The sequence below is a fragment of the Dasypus novemcinctus genome, chromosome 9 (genome assembly GCF_030445035.2).
Source record: "Dasypus novemcinctus isolate mDasNov1 chromosome 9, mDasNov1.1.hap2, whole genome shotgun sequence".
NCBI classification, from domain to species: Eukaryota; Metazoa; Chordata; class Mammalia; order Cingulata; family Dasypodidae; genus Dasypus; species Dasypus novemcinctus.
Genome location: NC_080681.1, coordinates 11047605 through 11067686, shown reverse-complemented (window position 1 = coordinate 11067686; position 20082 = coordinate 11047605). Strand labels below are relative to the sequence as shown.

Genomic DNA, 20082 nt, shown 5'->3' with positions numbered 1-20082 from the left:
AGATGGCTGCCGACATCTGTGAGGGTTCAGGCTTCCTGGGTTCCACCCTTCCAGGGTCTTGTTTCTCTCTGGGCTCAGGGTTCCTCCCTTCCTGGGGCTTGCTTCTCTTTCCTCTGTGTGCTTACTTCCCAGGGCTCCAGCTTAAGGCTTTAACATCAGACTCCAACATCAAAACTCCCAACATCAAAAACCCTCCAACTGTGCTTGCTTCGGCAGCACATATACTAAAATCGGAACGATACAGAGAAGATTAGCATGGCCCCTGTGCAAGGATGACACGCAAATTCATGAAGCGTTCCATATTTTTATGGGGACCTCATATTTTTTGAATGTAATATTTTTTTTAAAATGAAAAAAAATTTAAAAAAACCCTCCAACTCTGTCTTTTGCCATGTCTTTTATCTGCGAGTTCCCACCCACCAAGGGGCGGGGACTCAACGCCCTACTGATGCAAGAGGTTTACCTGATTAAGTAATCAAGTAAACCTCTGAATCCAATATAATCTCATATGCCCAGAGGAAAAGACCAGTTTACAAACATAATCCAATATTTCTTTTTGGAATTCATCAATAATATCAAACTGCTACAACCCCCATCTTACATCCCCTTCCTCTTCCTCCCTCCTGTCACCATCTTCCTAAAATAACTGTAATCCCCTTTTCCCTCCCCCAGGCTCTGTCATATATGGTATTTCCAAATCCTGAGCCTATCCCATTCTCTTCAGAGAATAAACATCTAGCCGATGCCTGGGCGCACGTGCCTAGCAGTACCTGTTACCCCCAGTTCCCTCTGTGGGCTCCTGTGGGCAGAATGGCTTCCTCCCCCCACGCTAGTGTAGCTACCACCCCTCCAGTCTTCGTCCTTTTCCCAAATGTTGTTAAAATTTCTTGTCTGTTAAAAATTTTTTCTTGTCCTTACGGGTTTTATTCTTTTCAGTCCATTTCTATAATTTTAGAGGGTTCTCAAAAGGAAGAGAAAACACTCTACCAACTTTAATAACCTTTCTATTAAATAGGAAAATTATAATTTTTTAAGTGAAAGGAAGTAAACCAAAATGTTTTATTGTTTTTTTAAAGGGATGTTTTATGTCCCATTATGTTCCAATCATAAAAATTGTTAATGAGGCAAAATGCTGAGAAACAGCTATCAGGATGATAGTGCCCTCCCTGGAGATCTGTGCCAAGGCATCTCTGAAGCACGAGCAGAAGCTCCTAAGAAATACAACACCATTCGGAGTAGTGTGCAGTTGCAGGCAGGATTGTATGGAAAATGTCCCTTTAAATTTGCAATCTCCTTAATCCTAATCCTTTGGTACCAGAATAAGTGGAGTAAGGGTAGGGAGGTTAATTAAAAGGCCTTGTGAAAAATCGCCATTTAAGATCCTAGTAATTAAACCTTTTTACATGTGGGATGAAGTTTAAAAAGTCTTGTCAACTCTCATATAACTCTCTATATAGTACATATTAATAATTAAGCACAGCACAGGACCTATTTAAATTATTTACTTTACTTTACTTTAAAAAGTTTTAGGAGGTATATCGGCAATCAAACCTGGGACCTCATACATGGGAAGCAGGTGCTCAAGCACTTGAGCCACATCCGCTCCCCTGAATGTCTCAGATGCTCTCTTTGGTGCCTCCAGTGATGTGAGCATGGAGAGGACCATCTCAGCTTTCAGGGGTCCGGACTTGCTCCATCCCCTTCACCTGACTCCCAGCTACACAAACTGCTTGCAGTTTCCTGGACCTTCTATTAATTCTCTGAAACCTCCTCCCACCCATACTGCTAATTACGCTCTATATTTACATACCGTTCTGTTCCTGCCTCAAGTAAATCTCTTACTGGTTTCTAGCACCTAGCTTTCCTGTCTTTAACCCTACTAGCAGTGTGCTCCTTAATGATCCTAGCTGGGGGTTATTTGATTTTTTTTTTTTTAATCTCCAGCACCATCTTTAGTGCTTAGTTAGGCACCTGGTAGTATTTGTTTCTATTATAAGAAAGTGTGATTCCTTTTTTCTTTAACTCTTTAAAGGTGATCCTAGACCTTGAGGAAGAAAGGCAGAGGCATGCCCAGGACACAGCGGAAGGCGATGACGTCACCTACATGCTGGAGAAGGAGCGGGAGAGGCTGACGCAGCAGGTGGGAAGGGGGAGTGGACCGCAGCAGCCGCCTAGAGTAGCATTGCTCAAAGAATGTCCTGCAAGATGTAAATTCGTATTGCTCAAAACAGGGATTTGTGATCAGATAAATTCGGGAACTACTGGATTAAGCAAAGTTAGTTCATTAGAGCCTTTAACATGCAGAAGCATATTAGGAGTTTTCAGGAACAAGACAGGGTATACTGTGTTTAGCAGATCTATGTTTCCATAAAATTTTTTCTGACATAGATCACCCACTGCAGGTCTAGTTATCCATTGATACACTTTAGGGGAATACTAACTTAGAACTGAAGCTCCTAAACTTTTTTTGATTTAGGACCCCCAGTGAGAAATACATTTTACCTCAGAACCCAGTATATACACATTCTTGAAACAAAAAGTACACAAAACGATACATGACCCTTACTGCCTTCAACACACTGAATTTTTCTCTTCTTCTTCATTGTGTCTTTTGTTTTTGTTTTTGTTTTTAAAGCAGTTGTATTGAGGTTAGTGACAATATTACATGTTTTTTTTTTTAATTCTGGTTTTGGCTTACTACATTGGTCTCACCATCCGTTACTGGATCTCAACCTGCAGTTTGAAAGACAGTGACTTAAAGGGTTTCCTAAACCCCTTCTCACCCACTCAGAGTCTCTGTGCCTTTAGTAAGGCTAGTATGAAAACAGACTATCTTGGTCTAAAAGGTATGATTTGAATACAACTATTTATTGTGTTTAAGACCAGGGAAAATTGTTGCTGAGACTTTAAAAGTTTTGTTTTCAGCAGCATGCATTACAAAACCTAGTTTGTATGGCTTCTGTTTTCTTTTTTGATAGGTCCTACCTAATGCTCTGGATTCTCCACATGTCTAAATCACAATGATACATCACATTTGCACTAATAACCCTGAGCCTGTGTGAGAACAGATAGTTCCTCCTGAGTCATCAGAGAAAGATTAAATCACCTTGTGAGCATCTCTGTGTGTGCGTTAGGTGCTCTGATACTTGAGAAATAGTTGTCCTAAGCACCAGAGTATGCATGGGGAGTCTGTTCAAGGGAACGGCTATCATAGTTTTTCAGTATATCTCTTTGTTTTCTTACTCTAATTAAGATGTGTGTCTGTGGGGGGGTGTATTTCTTTCTAGCTGGAATTTGAAAAATCCCAAGTGAAAAAGTTTGAAAAAGAACAGAAGAAGCTGTCCAGTCAGCTGGAGGAGGAGCGCTCCCGGCATAAGCAGCTCTCGTCCATGCTGGTCCTCGAGTGTAAGAAAGCCACCAGCAAGGCAGCAGAGGAGGGGCAGAAGGCAGGAGAGCTGAGCATGAAACTGGAGAAGGAGAGGAGCCGGGCGAGTAAGCTGGAGGAAGAGCTAGCTGCCGAGAAGAAGCGGGGTTTGCAGACTGAAGCCCAGGTGGAGAAGCAGTTGTCTGAGTTTGACATCGAAAGGGAACAACTGAGAGCAAAATTGAACCGAGAGGAGAACCGGACCAGAACTCTGAAGGAAGAGATGGAAAGTTTAAAGAAGGTAGTGCAGGACCTAGAGGCTTCCCGTCAGCATGGTAGCCCTAACGAGCAGCCAAAGAAACCAGGAGCCATGTCCAAAAGCACAGGGACAGAGTCTCCCACGCTGGTGTCTGTATTTTGCCAAACAGAGAGTGTTCAGGCAGAAAGAACCCACGGGAGCAGCATCGCCAAGGTGACAAACGCTGGGCTGCCTGGTCCCTCCTCTCCTCCTTACTCTTATGCAAAAACCAATGGTCACTGTGACCCAGAGATACAAACGACCAGGGAGTTGACTGCAGGCAGCAGTACAGAAAACTCGGGGCCGCCCCGGGAGAAATCTGTGGGCTTGGCCCAAGAGAAGACAGTGGAGAACGGTGGCTGTCCCGTGGGAATTGAGTCTCCAGTTCCGATGCCAAGTCACCTGCCTTCCAGTGGGAGTTCACTGTCCCCCAGCAGCACTGCCTCCTCCTCTCTGACATCCTCTCCTTGCTCGTCACCAGTACTAACTAAGCGCTTATTGGGGTCATCAGCTAGCAGCCCCGGCTACCAGTCATCCTATCAAGTAGGGATCAACCAGCGGTTCCATGCAGCTCGACACAAATTTCAGTCGCAAGCAGATCAGGACCAACAAGTCAGTGGTCTGCAGAGCCCTCCGTCCAGGGATCTGTCCCCTACCCTCATAGACAACTCTGCCGCCAAGCAGCTGGCCCGCAACACGGTCACTCAGGTGCTCTCCAGATTCACTAGCCAGCAAGGGCCAATCAAGCCAGTCTCTCCCAACAGCTCTCCCTTTGGCACAGACTATCGAAATCTGGCCAACACTGCCAGTCCAAGAGGTGACACCAGCCATTCACCCACTCCAGGAAAAGTGTCCAGTCCTCTGAGCCCTCTGTCTCCAGGGATTAAGTCCCCAACTATCCCCAGAGCTGAGAGAGGGAACCCTCCACCCATCCCACCCAAAAAACCTGGCCTCACCCCAGCTCCATCTGCTACCACTCAACTAACCAAAACTCATTCCCAGGCATCCTCTCTGACCACCACAGACGACCTTGTCAGTGTGGTAGCCAACGGCAAGGACGTTGAGATACTTTTGCCTACCAGCAGCTAGTCCCCAGGAGGGAGCCTCCACATCTGACATTCCATCAGATTTCATCCAAAAGCTCGGAATTAAACCATTGAGTCAGATCATGTTATTTATTTTGATAGTAGCTGAAACCGTCTGTATAGTACATTTAGTGTATTCCACTTTTTTGTATTTTTTTTTTAGTAGAAACTGATCAGTTTGGATTTTTATGGCTCAAATATTTGTAGTGAAGCCAGAAGGGCACCTCAAAGACGTCTCCACTTCAGCAGTCACCGTCATGTTATGATGGAGAAAGCTAATTGAGAACCAGGTGGTGATTTGCTGTCTATTTTGGAACTAGAATTACTCAACACTCATTTTAAATTATGCAGAAGTGGTTCATGCAGATTTTTGTTCCAGATGAACATGTTTTAAAAGTGCCTGAAATAAGACTGCCATATGAATGTGATTCTGCAGCAAAAACACAAAACAGATCATTTAATTGCAGAAAACGAGATCCTCTGTGAATTCTGAATGTTAAAAACCAACACTGCTTTTAATCCTCTTTTAGTCTTTTTAATACAGGCTTTGTATTCAGAAACAAGGCTGCCTAAGTAGAATGGGAATCTTTCTACCTGTGGGTGTGAACTCCCCGCAGAACTGAGCTTTATAGAGCCCTTGAGAAACCCTCCTGAGCAGTAAGCAATTGGGGTGCTGATTTTCTTGTATTTTTGAAAATGAAGTAGTTCCCAGTTACTTGCATAAATTCTGGAACAACATGAAAACCTATCTCCGTTCAAAAAATGTCTTCAAGCATCTAGTATTGTGTAAGGAAATTCTGATTCTGATTACTATTACTTGACTAGGAGATGGTTACTCATTCTGTTTAAAAGTTTTGCAACAGAATGAGATCTTTTTTATTCTTTAATCAAAAAGCAATAATTTAAAATTCACTCATTTTTGTAATATGATAAGTCAGAATTATACAGGTTTTACCAAATTGCTGTAACTATTCTCCAGGCTGCCAGCACTTAGTGTCTGTATCTGTGGAACCAAATTAACTTTGCCTAGATGGAAGTATGCATATGTAGAGATGCACCTCCTTTACGTGTTTAACATACACACACGTAAACACATAAATATTAGTGTGTTATATCCTTGGAGTTTTCAGTATAGCCTAAAGGACAAGTAGAAATGCACGTTAAGATTACCTACCAAAGTGACCAGATGTGGCTGGGACCCAGTCAGTCAGGAGGAATCTGACCCACAGAGAGAAATTCCAAATGAAGCCCACATCTTCAGCATCACGAAAAGCAGAGCTGAGCCAGCCCAGGGCCACAGATTCGACTGGGCAGGGTCTGTCAGGGAGTGAAACAGGCCACTCGCTCCCGTGGCATGAGACAGTTGGAGGGGTGGGAGCTGTCGCAGGCTGAATGCCCACGCCTGTCTGCAGGGCTCACCCCTGCCCAGCTCCTGCTGCTCGCTGCTGTGCAAGAATGCTAGACCAGGGTTGCCAGTTCTTCAGATTTTTATAAAATCCGAATTCTCGTAAGAAACATTCTCATTTAATATCAAGAACAGAGTCAACAAATTTTGAACACTTGTGGTTAAACATTTCTACAGCTGGATTTAGCGTACAGGCTGCCAAGTTGCAACCTCTTTCACACTAGAAACTCCTGTCATTTCCATCATAGGGAGTTGTGTGGACAGAACCTCTGGCCTTTCCAACAATGTAGGCCAGAACAGTTGACAGAGTTCATAGTAGAATGTCGTGACTACACCTTTTCCACACACATCTGTCCACAACCCAGCTGACACAGTGGCTCTCTCTTTCTGTCCTCAGGGATGAAGAGGCTTTAGCGTCCTCACAGACATTCTTCTAGGCATATCGAGGTGCCCCTGACCTGCTATGATGTCAGTCTGGTCTCTTAATCCATCATGAGCTGATGATAGAAAGTCATGGGATGGAAATTGGTGTGTAAATCACAATAGAGTATAGTGGTATTTAATTCCACTCATGGTTTGATTGAGGCTAATACATCAACAATAAAAAAGTTAATAATGCCCATGGTGTTTTACCAGAATGATGAAGGGGGTATCTTAAGCTGTCCACAACAATCATGCATTGAACTTTATTCCCACACAGCCAAAATGAATATGTTCCTGATAAATTGCTGAACTTTCTGAACTGGAAGGGGGCCTGCAGTCCCAGTGTGTTATTACCTCTCTTGCTTTAATTGGTAATCTTAAAAGCTGCGTTGTGCTCTTCCTTTGTTTTGGCATAGATATATATATAGAGAGAGAGAGATACTATAACGAGTTTTATTTCTTAGGAAGTGCACTGAATAATGTATTTCTTTTACAGTGTAATATTGGGATGGGGAAATGCAAAAGATGTGTATTTTTGCTAGTTGCCTATCTTCTGAGATAAAGAAGCACAATATTGCAATGGATCCAACTAATCTAGTTAGGTATTTTAGATTAGTATTTAAGTTTGCCGTAGATTGTGTGTGTGTGTGCTAAGTAAAAGTTCCACGATTCACATTTTGGTATTAATCCACATTGCAGAAGCTGTGTTACTGGTCAACAGATTATAATGAAGCGCAACACATAATAACTAGTCATTAACATTTGTAAAGCCAAATGTACCAAGCAGAAGTCTTCATTTTTATAGCAGACAACATTAAAACAAGTTAAATCACACTGTCTGGGAGGAAACAGAGTCTCGTTTGTAAAAAAAAGTGAAGAATTGCACAACGGCATATTTTGTGGGGGAAGGAGCAGGTACAGGGGAGCATCTCATCGTGGTTTTAAAAACTCAGAAAGTCAGTGATCCAACTAGGGTAGACACCCAAAAGAGCTGGGACATTGGTTTCCTTTAGATCTTAGCACTAGAAGAAGCCTTTGCAGTCATCCAGTCTGGAATTTTTAATCATTTGGGATTTCTGGACCTTTTGAGAATCTAAGAAAAGTTATATAGACTCTATCCCCAGAAAAATGGATATGCTCATCTGCAGAGCTCTGTTGACTGTGCGGGATCCAAAGACCCAGAAGTCATCCATAATCCACCCTCTCTATCTCAGGAAGACGGATCTTGTCCGGCCCTCTCATTTTACAAATGAGTAATGCATCCCTTGTCTCCTAGTCAAGGAGCTGTTGTTGCTGCACTGTTAGCAAATGCAAATTATAGCCAGACAAAAAGCACTTGTAAATCCTTTGATGTACGAAAGATGTTCAAACAGTGTAGATGTTTACATATCTTAGGTTTCCAATATTTAAGCCAATTGATCATTTCAGCAAACACTGGGTGTGTCCATTTTCCCATAACGGCCTGTCAGCAATACCGTTTTGTCAGTTTATATGTGTATAGTTTGTAAAAAGAGCTTCTGATGTTTACTCCTTAAAACAACTTCAGATATCTTTTGGGGGAGCAGACGTGGCTCAAGTGGTTGAGTTCTGCTTCCCATATGGGAGGTCCTGGGTTGGATCTCTGGTGCCTCCTAAACAACAACAAAAAGCACACACACAAATAAACAAATGAAAAAACTTGAAATATCTTTTGGGAGAGCTGATCCGGCTCAGTGGTTGAACGCCAGCTACCCACATATGAGGTCCCGGGCTCAATCCCTGGCCCCAGTACCTCAAAAAAAACAGACAAAACTTTTGACATGCTAACTTCGAAATAGAATGTTTTCATAATGAGTCAGAGATGGGCAGCAAGCACTGTTCTACAGGAGTGATTTTTAGTTTCATTCCTATAATACTGAGAAAACTTTAAAGCCTATGCCCCCATCTGCTCACATATCAGTGATCAACTCACTGGTAAGAAAAAGGGGACTGCAGGGTAGTGGTTCTCAGGCTTTCTTGTGCCTAAGTTTAACCTGGAAGCCTGCTAAAAATCGGAATTCCCAGGCCCCACTCCAAGAGACTTTTGAGTCAATAGATGTGGGGATTGGGCCCAGGGGCCAGCTGATGGAAGTGGTCCGAGGAGCTCATTTTGAGAAACGGTTACATAAATGTGGACCTACTGGTCCCCCCGCCTTGGGGGAAAAGTTACAGAAAGCCTCATACACATCACCTGTTCTTTCTCAATAATTTACTTGCCTCTGACCTATGGAGATGTCTTAAGCTCCAGAAACGGGTTTGCCAGAATGTCAATGGTATTCCAAGTCAAGAGTGCTTACCTGTGTACCAAGCACCATGCTAATGATTTCACGTATGTGTTATCTCAGGAATCCTCACAAGGGCGCTGAGGTACACCAGGAGATTTTGACAATGGCCTTGAGTAAGGGACAGCCAGGATTTAAACCCAAGTGCTTTGGATAACATAGGTATGAGAAATTAGAATCCCCAGGAGTGCTTGTTAAAGGTACAGATTCCTAGGCCTCTAACTCGGAGGCCTAGGTAAGGTGTTTCTGGTGATTTCTTGAAGTGGAGCAAATTGAGAAAACACTGCAGAACACCACATTGCCCCTGCCGCTCACTACAATCACCGCCACCCCCAGAAGGGGATTATCAGACTGTTCCCATGCCAGGAGACATGTACCAGGTCAGATGAGCTGTAAGAAACATCTTACTAATTCCCATCAAACAACAGACATTTCTTAAATGTCTAAGATGACACCGGATCCAAGGTAGCTATTAGGGGAGATGCAAGCTTAAACTTGTTCCCCACTCTCAGGGAACTCAAAGGCTAGTTGGAGAAGCAGATAACATGTAAAAAGTCAAAGAATGATTCCATAAAACGGTTGCATAGAATAGCGGCAAGTGGTGTTAAAAAGGAATACAGCAAAAGGTGGTGCTGGTACAAACACTAGAAGCTCAGAGGTTACAGCTCCTTGGGCACTGCAAAAGTTAACTGGAAAAAGAGTAAACATCATCTCCAAAGCATTACGTCTCTCCAGCATTACCGGGAGTTGTGCAGTTATCTCCCCGTGTGTGCGTTAAGTTCCAGGCAGCTTTTCTTGATGCCAGGGTGAGGTCAGCAACAGAGAAGGAGTCTCCAAAAGCTGAGTCTGGGAGACTGACAGCTAAATGGTAATTAGTAAACCAATGTGGTGTGGTTTCTGCAAGGGCTTGGGGCTTCCAGGCCACAACACAAGAATATTCTCAGATAATTTTGTAGGGAAGACCTAGAATCCTGTAAGAGGCAGATTGAAAGAAAGGGCCTTGTCAAACTACTGCATTGCCCGTAAGTGTCCCCTCCTACCCATTGCCCTTCTCACCCTCTAAATATCTGTAAACAAACGAGAGAAATGAGCTTTGAAAAAGAATCAAAAGGATCCTCGTGAGATGCAAGAGAATTAATTCCTAGGAGGACTGTACGAGCTGCTTCTCTTCTCAGTGGTGTCGGTGTTTGTGTTGCTGTTAGGAGCACAGGGAGTGTCACGTGGCTCTGTCCACATGTGAAATGGTTAACTAGCAATGACTAGGAAGTGTCAAAACAAGATCTGTCTCAGACATGGGGAGTCACCGGCTTCACGTGACAAAGACTCCAACCCACTAAGTCATTGTGGTTTTGCCTCCAAGACTCCCCGTCCGGGATGAAGGATTTCTCGTCCTAGCTGCGGGGGTGCTAACAGCAGATCTGTGATCAGCCCCTTAGCGGAATTGCCTTAAGTGAAAGTGTCGACTAGACCAAGGTCACATCTTCCGTGGGCAGCTCATAGCCAAAGACTGATGGGGGATACAAAGACATGACCCCCTTATCCCAAATGGGAGGGAGCTGAAGGGTCATCCCAGCTTCCCAGCCCCCTGTAGAGTCAGCTGAAACCTCACCTGAGACTCACTGCTGTCCACTTTTTCCTCTGCCAAATCCTGCTCCCTCCCCTCTGGCACTGCCTAGTAATAAGCCTTCTGCATCCCAGTCTCCATCTCAGCATCTACTTTTGGTCATGATTAAGTCCTCAGAAGGAGAACAGACATTATTTGCCGCTAAGCTCTCAGTTATTTTACACATGCTACTTCATTTGATCGACACTACTAAAAGGTAATTAGCCCCACTTCACAGATATGGTAACTGAGGCTTGGTGACGTGCAGGAAGTTGCTCAGCCACACAGTAGAACCAGGCTGGGTTTCAGACAGGCATTTGGTTTGCGAATGTGTTCCGCTAGCCACTCGTTTGGGGAGTTCAGCATGTTACTGTCAGTCACGTACCTGGGTGTGAATCCACTGCTTACCTACTTTTGAGATCTGCTAGGAACAGGGCACTGAAGGAGTGGAGGTTTCGGTAAGGAGAATTTGCCTACACACAGTCATCAAAGGTTAGTGCCAGCAAGAAGCTTCGAGGCCTTCGATTGTGGCTCGTATCAGAGGAGGAGAACGAGGCCCACGTGTCTAGTTCACGGCGGAGCCCAGACTCAAGTCAGCGCGGCTCCTCGTCGCTTCGCCGCCGACTGCTGCTGCCGAGCCGACCCGGGCCCGATTCCCGCCCGGCGCCGGCTGCTGCCCGGGGCCCTCCTCCTCCTCTCCTGCTTCGCCCCGAGCCGGGGCTTTCATCTTGTTCACCTGAGCTGCCCCATGGGCCAGGCCTTGCCCTCTGCCCCTGCCCGGCGCTGCCTGCCACGCTTGTTGCCGCAAAAATCCTGTCCTCACGCCGCAGAGCCGGTCTGACTGCCGGGGCGAGGCTGGCGTGGGGAGGGTGGCGGAGCCGCCGCGCGTCGGCGCCGGGGACACGGGGCTCGCGAGGCGCGTCTCGCTCTTCAAGAAGCCGCCGCCACGAGCATCTTTCCCCCCGCGCCCGCGAGCCTGACTCGCCACCCTCGCCCGGCGAGGAGGGCAGCCGAGGGCCCTGGAGGGGACACGCGTCCTCCCTCGCCCACCGCAGACGCGCGGCTCCCTCCCCGTCCGAGCCTCCCTTCCCGCCCCGGCCCGGCGGGCCCCGAGTCAGAGCCTCCAGGACTGTTCGTGCCTCGGAGCGGCGTGTCCTCGGAAGACCCTGAGCCGAAGGGCCCCAGGGTGGGAGGCGGCTTGGGGCGGCGGCAGGGCGCGCACTGGCCCCTTCTTCACCCCAGCGTGCCCTCCCTCTCCCGAGGCGGGAGCGCGCGGGGCGACGCAGCGCTCCATGCAGGGCCCGCCCTGCGCCAGCGCAGACAAGGCATCTCCCTCCCCTCGCCGCAGGCCTCCTTCGCGCGAGGGGAGAGCTCCGCGCCCTGCCCGGGCCTCCCGCTTCACCCCACCCCGCGCCCACACTCCTTGTCTTCCCCTTCGCGGATTTTGCAGCCCGAGCCGGATACAAACTCCGGAGGGGACAGAAACGAGAAGGGGTGCACGACTGGAGCCCGGCTCGCGGCCCCCGCGCGGCCCCGCAGCTGCTGCGGGCGCTGGTCCGCGTGGCGCCGCGCCCTGCCCGGGCCTGCCCTGCGCTCCCGCCGCGCGCCCCCGGCGCGGGACAGGCGCGGGGCTGGCGTCTACCCTGGGGGGGCGCGCGTGTCGCGGCGGCGACACGTCAGGGCGGGCTGTGGCGGGAGCCCCCGCTGGGTGGTGGGGCCCCCCTGCCTACGAGGTCCGCGGGGGAGCGCGGCGGGGCCCCGGGGCTTGAGGAGGGCGGGGGTGTGGAGCCCGGAAGGGAGCAGGCTGTGCCGAGGGGGCCCCGCACGCCCCGTGTCCGCGGGGACGCCGAGGAAGGGCGGGCGGGAGGCGAGGCGCGCGGGCGCCGGCCTCCCCTGAACGCCGGGAGGCGCAGGCGGGGCCCCCGCGCACGGCTGCGGGAGAACCAGGCCCGGGGGCTGCCGGCCTGGGCAGGCCGGCGCTGCGCTCAGGGCGGGAAGCCGGGCTGCGGGCGCCCCCTGCTGCCTCCGACGCCGGGACCCCCGGGCCGGCCGCGCGCCGCCCACCCGGGGGGACCGCCGGCCTCGGGAGCGACCCCCGCCCGGCAGGGAGGGCCTCGGCGGCCCCGCTCAGCCGCGCTCGCTGGCTAAGCCTCAAGGGAGTAACGGGAAAATGGGAGAAATCCAATATTCAGAATAACAGAGGAAGGGGAGAGAAGGGCAGAAACTGTGCCGTGTGACTGTGAGCCTCAAAGGGGCAAACGACAGGCTTAAAAACTAGGCGCTGACATGCGCTCAACAAGCGATAGTTTTCAATATTATGCAGCTCCTAGAACAGTGACTGACATATAGTAGGTTCTCAGTAAATATTTGTTAAACAAATATTTATTCATTTTTTCATCCAATCACTTACGCTTCAACGTGTCCTATAGATGCTGTTTAAAAAAACAAAAGCAAAACTTAATGAGTCAAGGAAGTAAGCAGGAGCAGCCAGTACTAGGCGTGGGAGAAAAACAAGATTTCTTTCTTTCAAACACCAAGGCAAGAGCTGTGCCAGGCACAGAGAGAAACAAGTGCGTGACAGTCCCCCAGAGGCTTTAGATGCTGGTGACCGACATGAAGGAGGGTACAGCTGGACTATGACACAAACAGGAATGCGCTCCGGTGCACAACTAATCCCCGGTGGAATCAGGGAGGGTCTCAGAAAGAGACCCCTGTCCTGGTCTCGAAGGAGGGGTAGATGCTCCCAGGTGAAGAAGAGAGGGAGGGAATTCCAGGCAATGGGAACGGCAGATGCAAAGCACCAACCTGCCAAAGGACCTGGTGCTTCTGGTGAGACCTGTGTGAGAGGGAGTGTGAGGCGGGAAACTAAGCTGCAACCCGAGAGAAAGGGGCATGGTCTGCCCCGGGAAAGCTCGCGGGCCTCTTGGAAGCTGAGGAGAGGAGGCGCGTGAGTAGAGGCAAATTCACCATGAAACTAACTGAGCTTAAAAGTCACAGCTCCTTACTGACACAGCGCCTTCTGAGCCCTGGACAGGCCCAGGTAACGTGTTCACGTGGTCCTACATTTTTATGAAACTCACAAAATTAAGGTATCTTGACTGCAATCAATTAAGGCTGCTCTCTCTTTTCAGTCCATTTTCCCCTATATCATACCTGCTCCCAAGTTGGGTGGCCTTGGAGTAGTGGCCACAGGCTTTTTTTTTTTTTAATATTTATTTTTCTTTCTTTCTTTCTCCTCATCCCCCTCATTGTTTGCACTCGTACTGTCTGCTCTCCGGTCGTCTTCTTTTTGGGAGGCACTGGGAGCCAAACCCTGGACCTCCCATGTGGGCCACCTACACTCCCTGCTTGTTGTGTCTCTCATTGTATTTCCTCCCTGTGTCTCTTCGTTGTGTCATCTTGCCAAGTCATCTTGTTGCATCATCTCACCACATCATCTTGTCACGTCAGCTCTCTGTCTTGCTCATCTTCTTTAGGAGGCCCCAGGAGCCAAACCCGAGACACCCCCACCCATGGTAGGCAGGCGCCCAACTGCTTGAGCCAGATCCACTTCCCCACAAGCATTTTTGGAATTCAGCCAAGGGTAAGTCGAGCCAGGGACTATTTTTTGAATGAAATGTATTTATGTGGTTTACAGTCACATCCATCTATACTTGGATTTTTTTTGCTAGCCATTCCTGGAAAGACTTCCAGGAATACTCCTACCTGTCAGTGTGCTGCCTCGCTTGGCACAAGGACAGGAGCAGCGTCAACGTTTGTCTTACTATGAACACATCCTGCAGCACCTGGCACTGGGAGCGATGTGAGGAGTGAAGGAGAAACAAAGTTTTAGCTATATGAAGCCAGAACCTGAACTGTGGAAAACTCTTCCAGTGTAAAATTGTAAGTGGACAAATAATTTCTCACCCTTGCCTAGTCAAAATAATTCATCTGGGAGGCGGATGTGGCTCAAGTGAGTAGGCTCCTGTCTACCATATGAGAGGTCAAGGGTTCGATTAGGGCCTCCTGGTGAAGGAGAGCTGGCCCGTGCAGAGAGCTAGCCCGAGCGGAGCACTGGCCCACATGGAATGCTGGCCCACACAGAGAGCTGGTTCAGCAAGATGACACAACAAAGAGAGACACAGAGGAGAGACGATAGGAGACGCAGCAGACCAGGGAGCTGAGGTGGCTCAAGAGACTGAGCGCCTCTCTCCCACTCTGGAAGGTCCCAGGATCAGTTCCTGGTGCCGCCTAAAGAGAAGACAAGCACACACAGAAGAGCGCACTGTGAGTGGACACAGAGAGCAGACAGTGAGAGAAAAAAAAATAGGTGGGGGTGGGTGGGTGGGGGAGAAATAAATAAATAAATCTTTGGAAAAAAAGCCAGTTCATCTTATGTCCACAATATACTCCATAATTGAGAGGTGAATATTAAGCGGCACAGTTATTTGTCTGGGTTTTGTTTACTTTTACTATTAATATTGGAATAATGAAAATACACTAATAGTGGTTGACTTGAGGAATGCACAACTGTGTGATTATATCAAATACAACATTGACTGTACATGTGGGATAGATTGTATGCTAATATGTATCGATAAAATTGATTACAATTTTTAAAACTAAAAAATAATAGAAAAGCTATCTATTATAACTGTATATGTTTAAGGAAATAGAAGAAAGATTGGGCATGTTAAGTGGGGCCATGGAAAGTATAGAAAGGACCCAAATAAAACGCTAGAGACAAAAACCACAATATCTGAGATGGAAAATACATTGGTTGAGATTAGATACTAGATACTAACAGATTAGGTTCTGCAGAGTAAATTATTATTAAACTTGAAGAAATAGCAAAAAATTGTCTGAAATGAACCACAAAAAATAAAAAAAGATTTAAGGAAAAAAAATGAACACAGCATTGGTGAACTTTGGGACAACTTCAAGTGACTTAAGACAGGTTTAATTCGAGACCCAAATGAAAATATCTGAAGAAATATGGCCAAAATTTGCCAGATTTGATGAAAACTACAGACCCACTACAAAAATGTCAATGGACCCTAAGCACAAGAAGCGTGAAGGAAACCAAATCACAGATCATCACAGACAAATTGATTAAAACCAGTGACAATGGAAAGTAGACTTGGCCCAGTGGTTAGGGCGTCCGTCTACCACATGGGAGGTCCGCGGTTCAAATCCCGGGCCTCCTTGACCCGTGTGGAGCTGGCCCATGCGCAGTGCTGCTGCACGAGAGGAGTGCCCTGCCACGCAGGGGTGTCCCCCGTGTAGAGGAGCCCCACGCGCAAGGAGTGTGCCCCGTAAGGAGAGCCGCCCAGCGCAAAAGAAAGTGCAGCCGGCCCAGGAATGGTGCCACATACACGGAGAGCTGACACAGCAAGATGACGCAACAAAAAGAAACACAGATTCCCGTGCCGCTGACAACAGAAGCGAACAAAGAAAAACATGCAGCAAATAGACACAGAGAACAGACAACTGGGGGGGGGGGGGAGAAAAATAAAAATAAATAAATAAATCTTTAAAAAAAAGATAGGAGAACCTCTTAAAAAAAAACAGTGACAAAGGGAAAAATCTTAAAAGCAATCAGAGGGGGATAAATATTACATAGTTGTAAAAAGATAAGAATAACAACAGACTTCTCAATGGTAAGATGTGACCCTAAAGAGAGTGAAACAATAGCTTTAAGAGTACTGAGGATAAATCTGTCGACCTAGATTCTATGGCCAGGGAAAATACATTTCAAAAACAAAGGCAAAGTAAAGACTGTTCTCAAATATGCACAAGCTCCAAGAATTCATTATCAGCATACCTACAGTACAGAAAATGTTAAAAAAAAAAAAAAAAAAAAAAAGCTTTAGGGAAAAGGAAAATGATACCAGATGCAAATCTGGAATGATGAGCACTGGAAATGGTAACTATGTGGGTAAGTATAGAAGATGATTTTTCTTTTCTTTTTTTAAAGATTTATTTTATGTATTACTCCCCGCCCCCTTGTTAGCTGCACTGGCTGTGTCTGTTCATGTCCCTTGTTTCTTTAGGAGGCACTGGGAGCTGAAACCGGGACCTCTGATGTTAGAAGGAGGTGCATAATCACTTGTGCCACCTCTGCTCCCTGCTTTATTGTGTCTCTTATACTGTTGTTCCTCCCCGTGTCTCTTGTTGTGTCAGCTCGCCATGCCTGCCTGTTGTGTCAGCTCACTGTCTTCTTTAGGAGGCACCAGGAACCTCTGCTCCCTGCTTTGTTCTGTCTCTCATTATGTGTTTTCTTCTTGTGTCTCTTCTTGTGTCAGCTTGCGTGCCTTCCCATTATTATGCCAGCTTGCTGTCTTCTTTAGGAGGCACCAGGGTCTGAACAAGTGACTTCCCTTGAGCCACATCTGCTTCCATAACTTTTACAGTTATTATCTCATGTACACCAGATGACCCAGGAATCAAGGATTTAAAGTTATTGAAAACCAAATACGGGAAGCAGATGTGGCTAAAGCAGTTGGGCACCTGCCACTCACATGGGAGGCCCTGGGTTCGGTTTCCAGTGCCTCCTAAAGAAGATAAGCAAGACAGCAAGCTGATGTGATGGGCTGGCATGGCGAACTGATGCAACAAGATGTCGCAGCGAGATGATGCAAAAGCGACACAGTGAGGAAATACACTGAGAGACACAACAAGCAGGGAGTGGAGGTGGCTCAAGTGATTGGGTGCCTCCCTCCCACATGGAAGGTTCTGGTTTTGGTTCCCGCTGCCTCCTAAAAAGAAGACGAACAGAGAGCAGAGAGCAAGTGCAAACAACAAGGGGGGATGGGGAGAAATAAATAAACTAAATAATAAAATCTTTTTTTAAAAAAGCAAATACAATTGTGGGTTTTTTTTTAAAGTACTGTGGGATTTATAACATATGTAGTAGTGACGTGTATGACAACCACAGCACAAAGACTAAGAAGGGAGAATAGGAGGTATACTTCAAAAGACTATAATACTATAAATCAGTGGTATAATAGCATATGAAAGTAGACTGTGTACAGATGTGCACTAAAGCCCTAAAGCAACTGCCAGAAAATTTTAGCCCACAAGGAGTTAAAATGGAAGTATAAAAAGTGTTCAATCCAAAACAAGACAGAAAGAAAAGGAAAGAGGAGTAAAGAACAGATGAAACACACAGGAAAAGAGTAGGATTGTTGACTTAAATCTGACCATATTAATAATCACTTTAAGTGTAAATAATCTAAACAATCTAATGAAAGGCAGCAAATGTCAGATTGTATAAAAAGCAAGACCGAAATACATGCTGCCTACAAGAAATCCACCTTAAATATAAGAACCCAAATAGGATAAGTTATTACAGAACACCCTCACCAAACTCACCAAAATACACATTTTTTGGGGTGCACACAGAACAGTTACCATAATAGACCGTATTCTGGGCCATTAAAATGTCACAATAAGTTTAAGAGGATTTAAATCATATGAATCATATTCTTTTATGATGGAATTAAAAATCAGTAATAGAGAGGTCTCTGGAAAATCTGCAAATATTTGGAAAATATTTCTTCTAAATAACACATGGGTCAAGGAATAAATGAAAGGGAAAGTTAGACAAGATTTTGAGGTGAATAAAAATAAAACATACCAATATTTTTGGAATGCAAATAAGGCTCTACTTAGTGGGAAATTTAAAACACCAAATGCTTATATGAAAAAGGAAAGAAGAAAAAGAAAATTAAAAATTACATGGAAAAGCAAAGGAACACTAAACCTAAAATATGCAGAATAAAGGGAAGTGATAAAAATCAGAGTAGCAATCAATGAAATAGAAAACAAGAAAAAGAGAAAAATCAATAAAACTAAAATCTGGTTCTTTGAGATCAACAAAACTGATAAGCCTCTAGCCAGACTGATCAGAAATAAAAAAGAAAAAACATAAATTATGAATATCAGGAATGAAAGATATTAAAAGTAAAATAAGGGAATATTATAAACAATTTTATGCAAAAAAATTCACAGACACAAACTACTAAAACTTCCCAAAGAAAGAGGGAGTCTGAACAACCCCGTAGCTATTAAAGGATTGAAATTTTAGTTAAAAACTTTCCCACAAAGACAACTCCAGCCCAGATGGCTTTGCTGGTGAATCCTACAAACATTGAAGAAAAAGAATCATACCAATTCTACACAAACTCTTCCAGACTATGGAAGACGTTGGAATACTTCCCAACTTATTCCATAAGGCCAAGCAATAACATGACAAGAAAAGAAAGTTCCAGATCAATATCTCTCATGAACAAAGATGCAAACAAATTTTAACTAAATTTTATCCCCAAAAAATCCAGCAATGTGTAAAACGATAATGCATCATGACTGTTTTAGTTTCCCAGCTGCCAAAACAAATACCATATAATGGGTTAACTTAAACAACGGGAATTGTCTGCCTGGAGCCACCAGGGGACTAAAGAGACCCTCTAGATCACCCTCCCTGCTGACCAGGGAAAAGGAAGAGGGCTGCTAGCAACAGTACCTGAGAAAGTTTGAGTTACTGGGCTCCTAGCCTCCAGGCAGGAGCCTCTGTCACACTGTTGCCTTCAGAGTTGCACCAAACAGTCCAACCAGGTTTTGAACCGAGAGGGCTGCCAAAGCGCGCCATCTGCTGGCACACCAAGGAAGTGCATATGGGGACATTAAAAGTAAATAAGCGAGGCTTTCTCTAGCCTTTCTTTCCCCAAGACCCTTGGAAGCGAGTCTGAAACCATTACTGGGTCCATGGCCCAGATTTGAGAGGATCCTAAAGGCCCAGAACAGGTTGAACCTACAATCAAAAAATGGCAGTAACATACAGCTTCCTGCCACTAAATTCCTATGAACGAGAGAAATCGAGCATCAGAGTAAACTCACCATCATAATCAGATACTAGACATCAGCAAAAAATCAAAAGACATACCAAGAAAATGAAAGAAATGGACCAAACAAAGGAATATGCCAACCCCCTGGGTGACACACAGGATTTGAGACAACTAATCAACGAGATTCATACAAATTTCCAAAATCAAATTAATGAGTTGAAGACAATATGGCTATAGAGATAAAGGACATCAAGAAGACACTGAGTGAGCACAAAGAAAAATTTTAAAACATGAATCGAAAAATAACAGAGCTCATGAGAATGAGACACAATAGGTAAGATAAAAAACACCTTAAAGTCATACAAGAGTAGACTCAAAATGACAGAAGAAAGAGTAAGTGAATCAGGAAACAGAATAGCTGAAATTGAACAGAAGAACAGTGAGAGAAAAGAATGGGAGGGGGGGAAATTGAGCAGGGGCTCAGGAAGTTGAATGATAACACAAAGCATGAAAACATACATGTCATGGGCGTTTCAGAAGGAGAAGAAAAGGGGAAAGGAGCAGAAAGAGCATTTGAGAAAATAGTGGCTGAAAATTTCCCAACTTTCACAAAAGAAATGAATTTACATGTCCAGGAAGTGCAGCGTATCCCAATCAGAATAAATCCAAATAGACCTACTCCAAGACACATACTACTCAGAATATCAAACATCAAAGAGAAAGAGAAAATTCTGAGAGCAGCAAAGGGAGAGGCAAACCATAATGTACAAGGGACACCC

The 20082-nt window shown here is 45.8% G+C and overlaps 2 protein-coding genes and 1 non-coding gene across 9 annotated transcripts in view; 2 read left to right on the top strand and 1 right to left on the bottom strand.

Annotated features, from left to right (window-relative positions):
* The window catches only part of CTTNBP2NL (CTTNBP2 N-terminal like), a 65919-nt gene extending 58510 nt beyond the window's left edge, over positions 1 to 7409 (top strand). For both annotated transcript variants that reach the window (XM_004473608.4, XM_058303032.1), the window contains 2 exons: positions 2033 to 2140; positions 3288 to 7409. In XM_004473608.4, coding sequence (XP_004473665.1) covers positions 2033 to 2140; positions 3288 to 4751 — 1572 coding nt within the window. In that variant the 3' untranslated portion in view covers positions 4752 to 7409. The remainder of the gene's footprint in view (positions 1 to 2032; positions 2141 to 3287) is intronic.
* Positions 201 to 307, top strand: LOC131279927 (U6 spliceosomal RNA). Its single transcript, XR_009187432.1, has one exon. It is a non-coding gene; the product is annotated as a U6 spliceosomal RNA (small nuclear RNA).
* The window catches only part of ST7L (suppression of tumorigenicity 7 like), a 147163-nt gene continuing 133297 nt past the window's right edge, over positions 6217 to 20082 (bottom strand). For 3 of the 6 annotated variants that reach the window (XM_058303041.2, XM_058303040.2, XM_058303039.2), the window contains exon 15: positions 7966 to 8206. In XM_058303041.2, coding sequence (XP_058159024.1) covers positions 8063 to 8206 — 144 coding nt within the window. In that variant the 3' untranslated portion in view covers positions 7966 to 8062. Of the gene's footprint in view, positions 8207 to 20082 lie in introns of all 6 variants that reach the window. The other 3 variants (XM_058303033.1, XM_058303035.2, XM_058303038.2) reach the window with 3 other exon arrangements.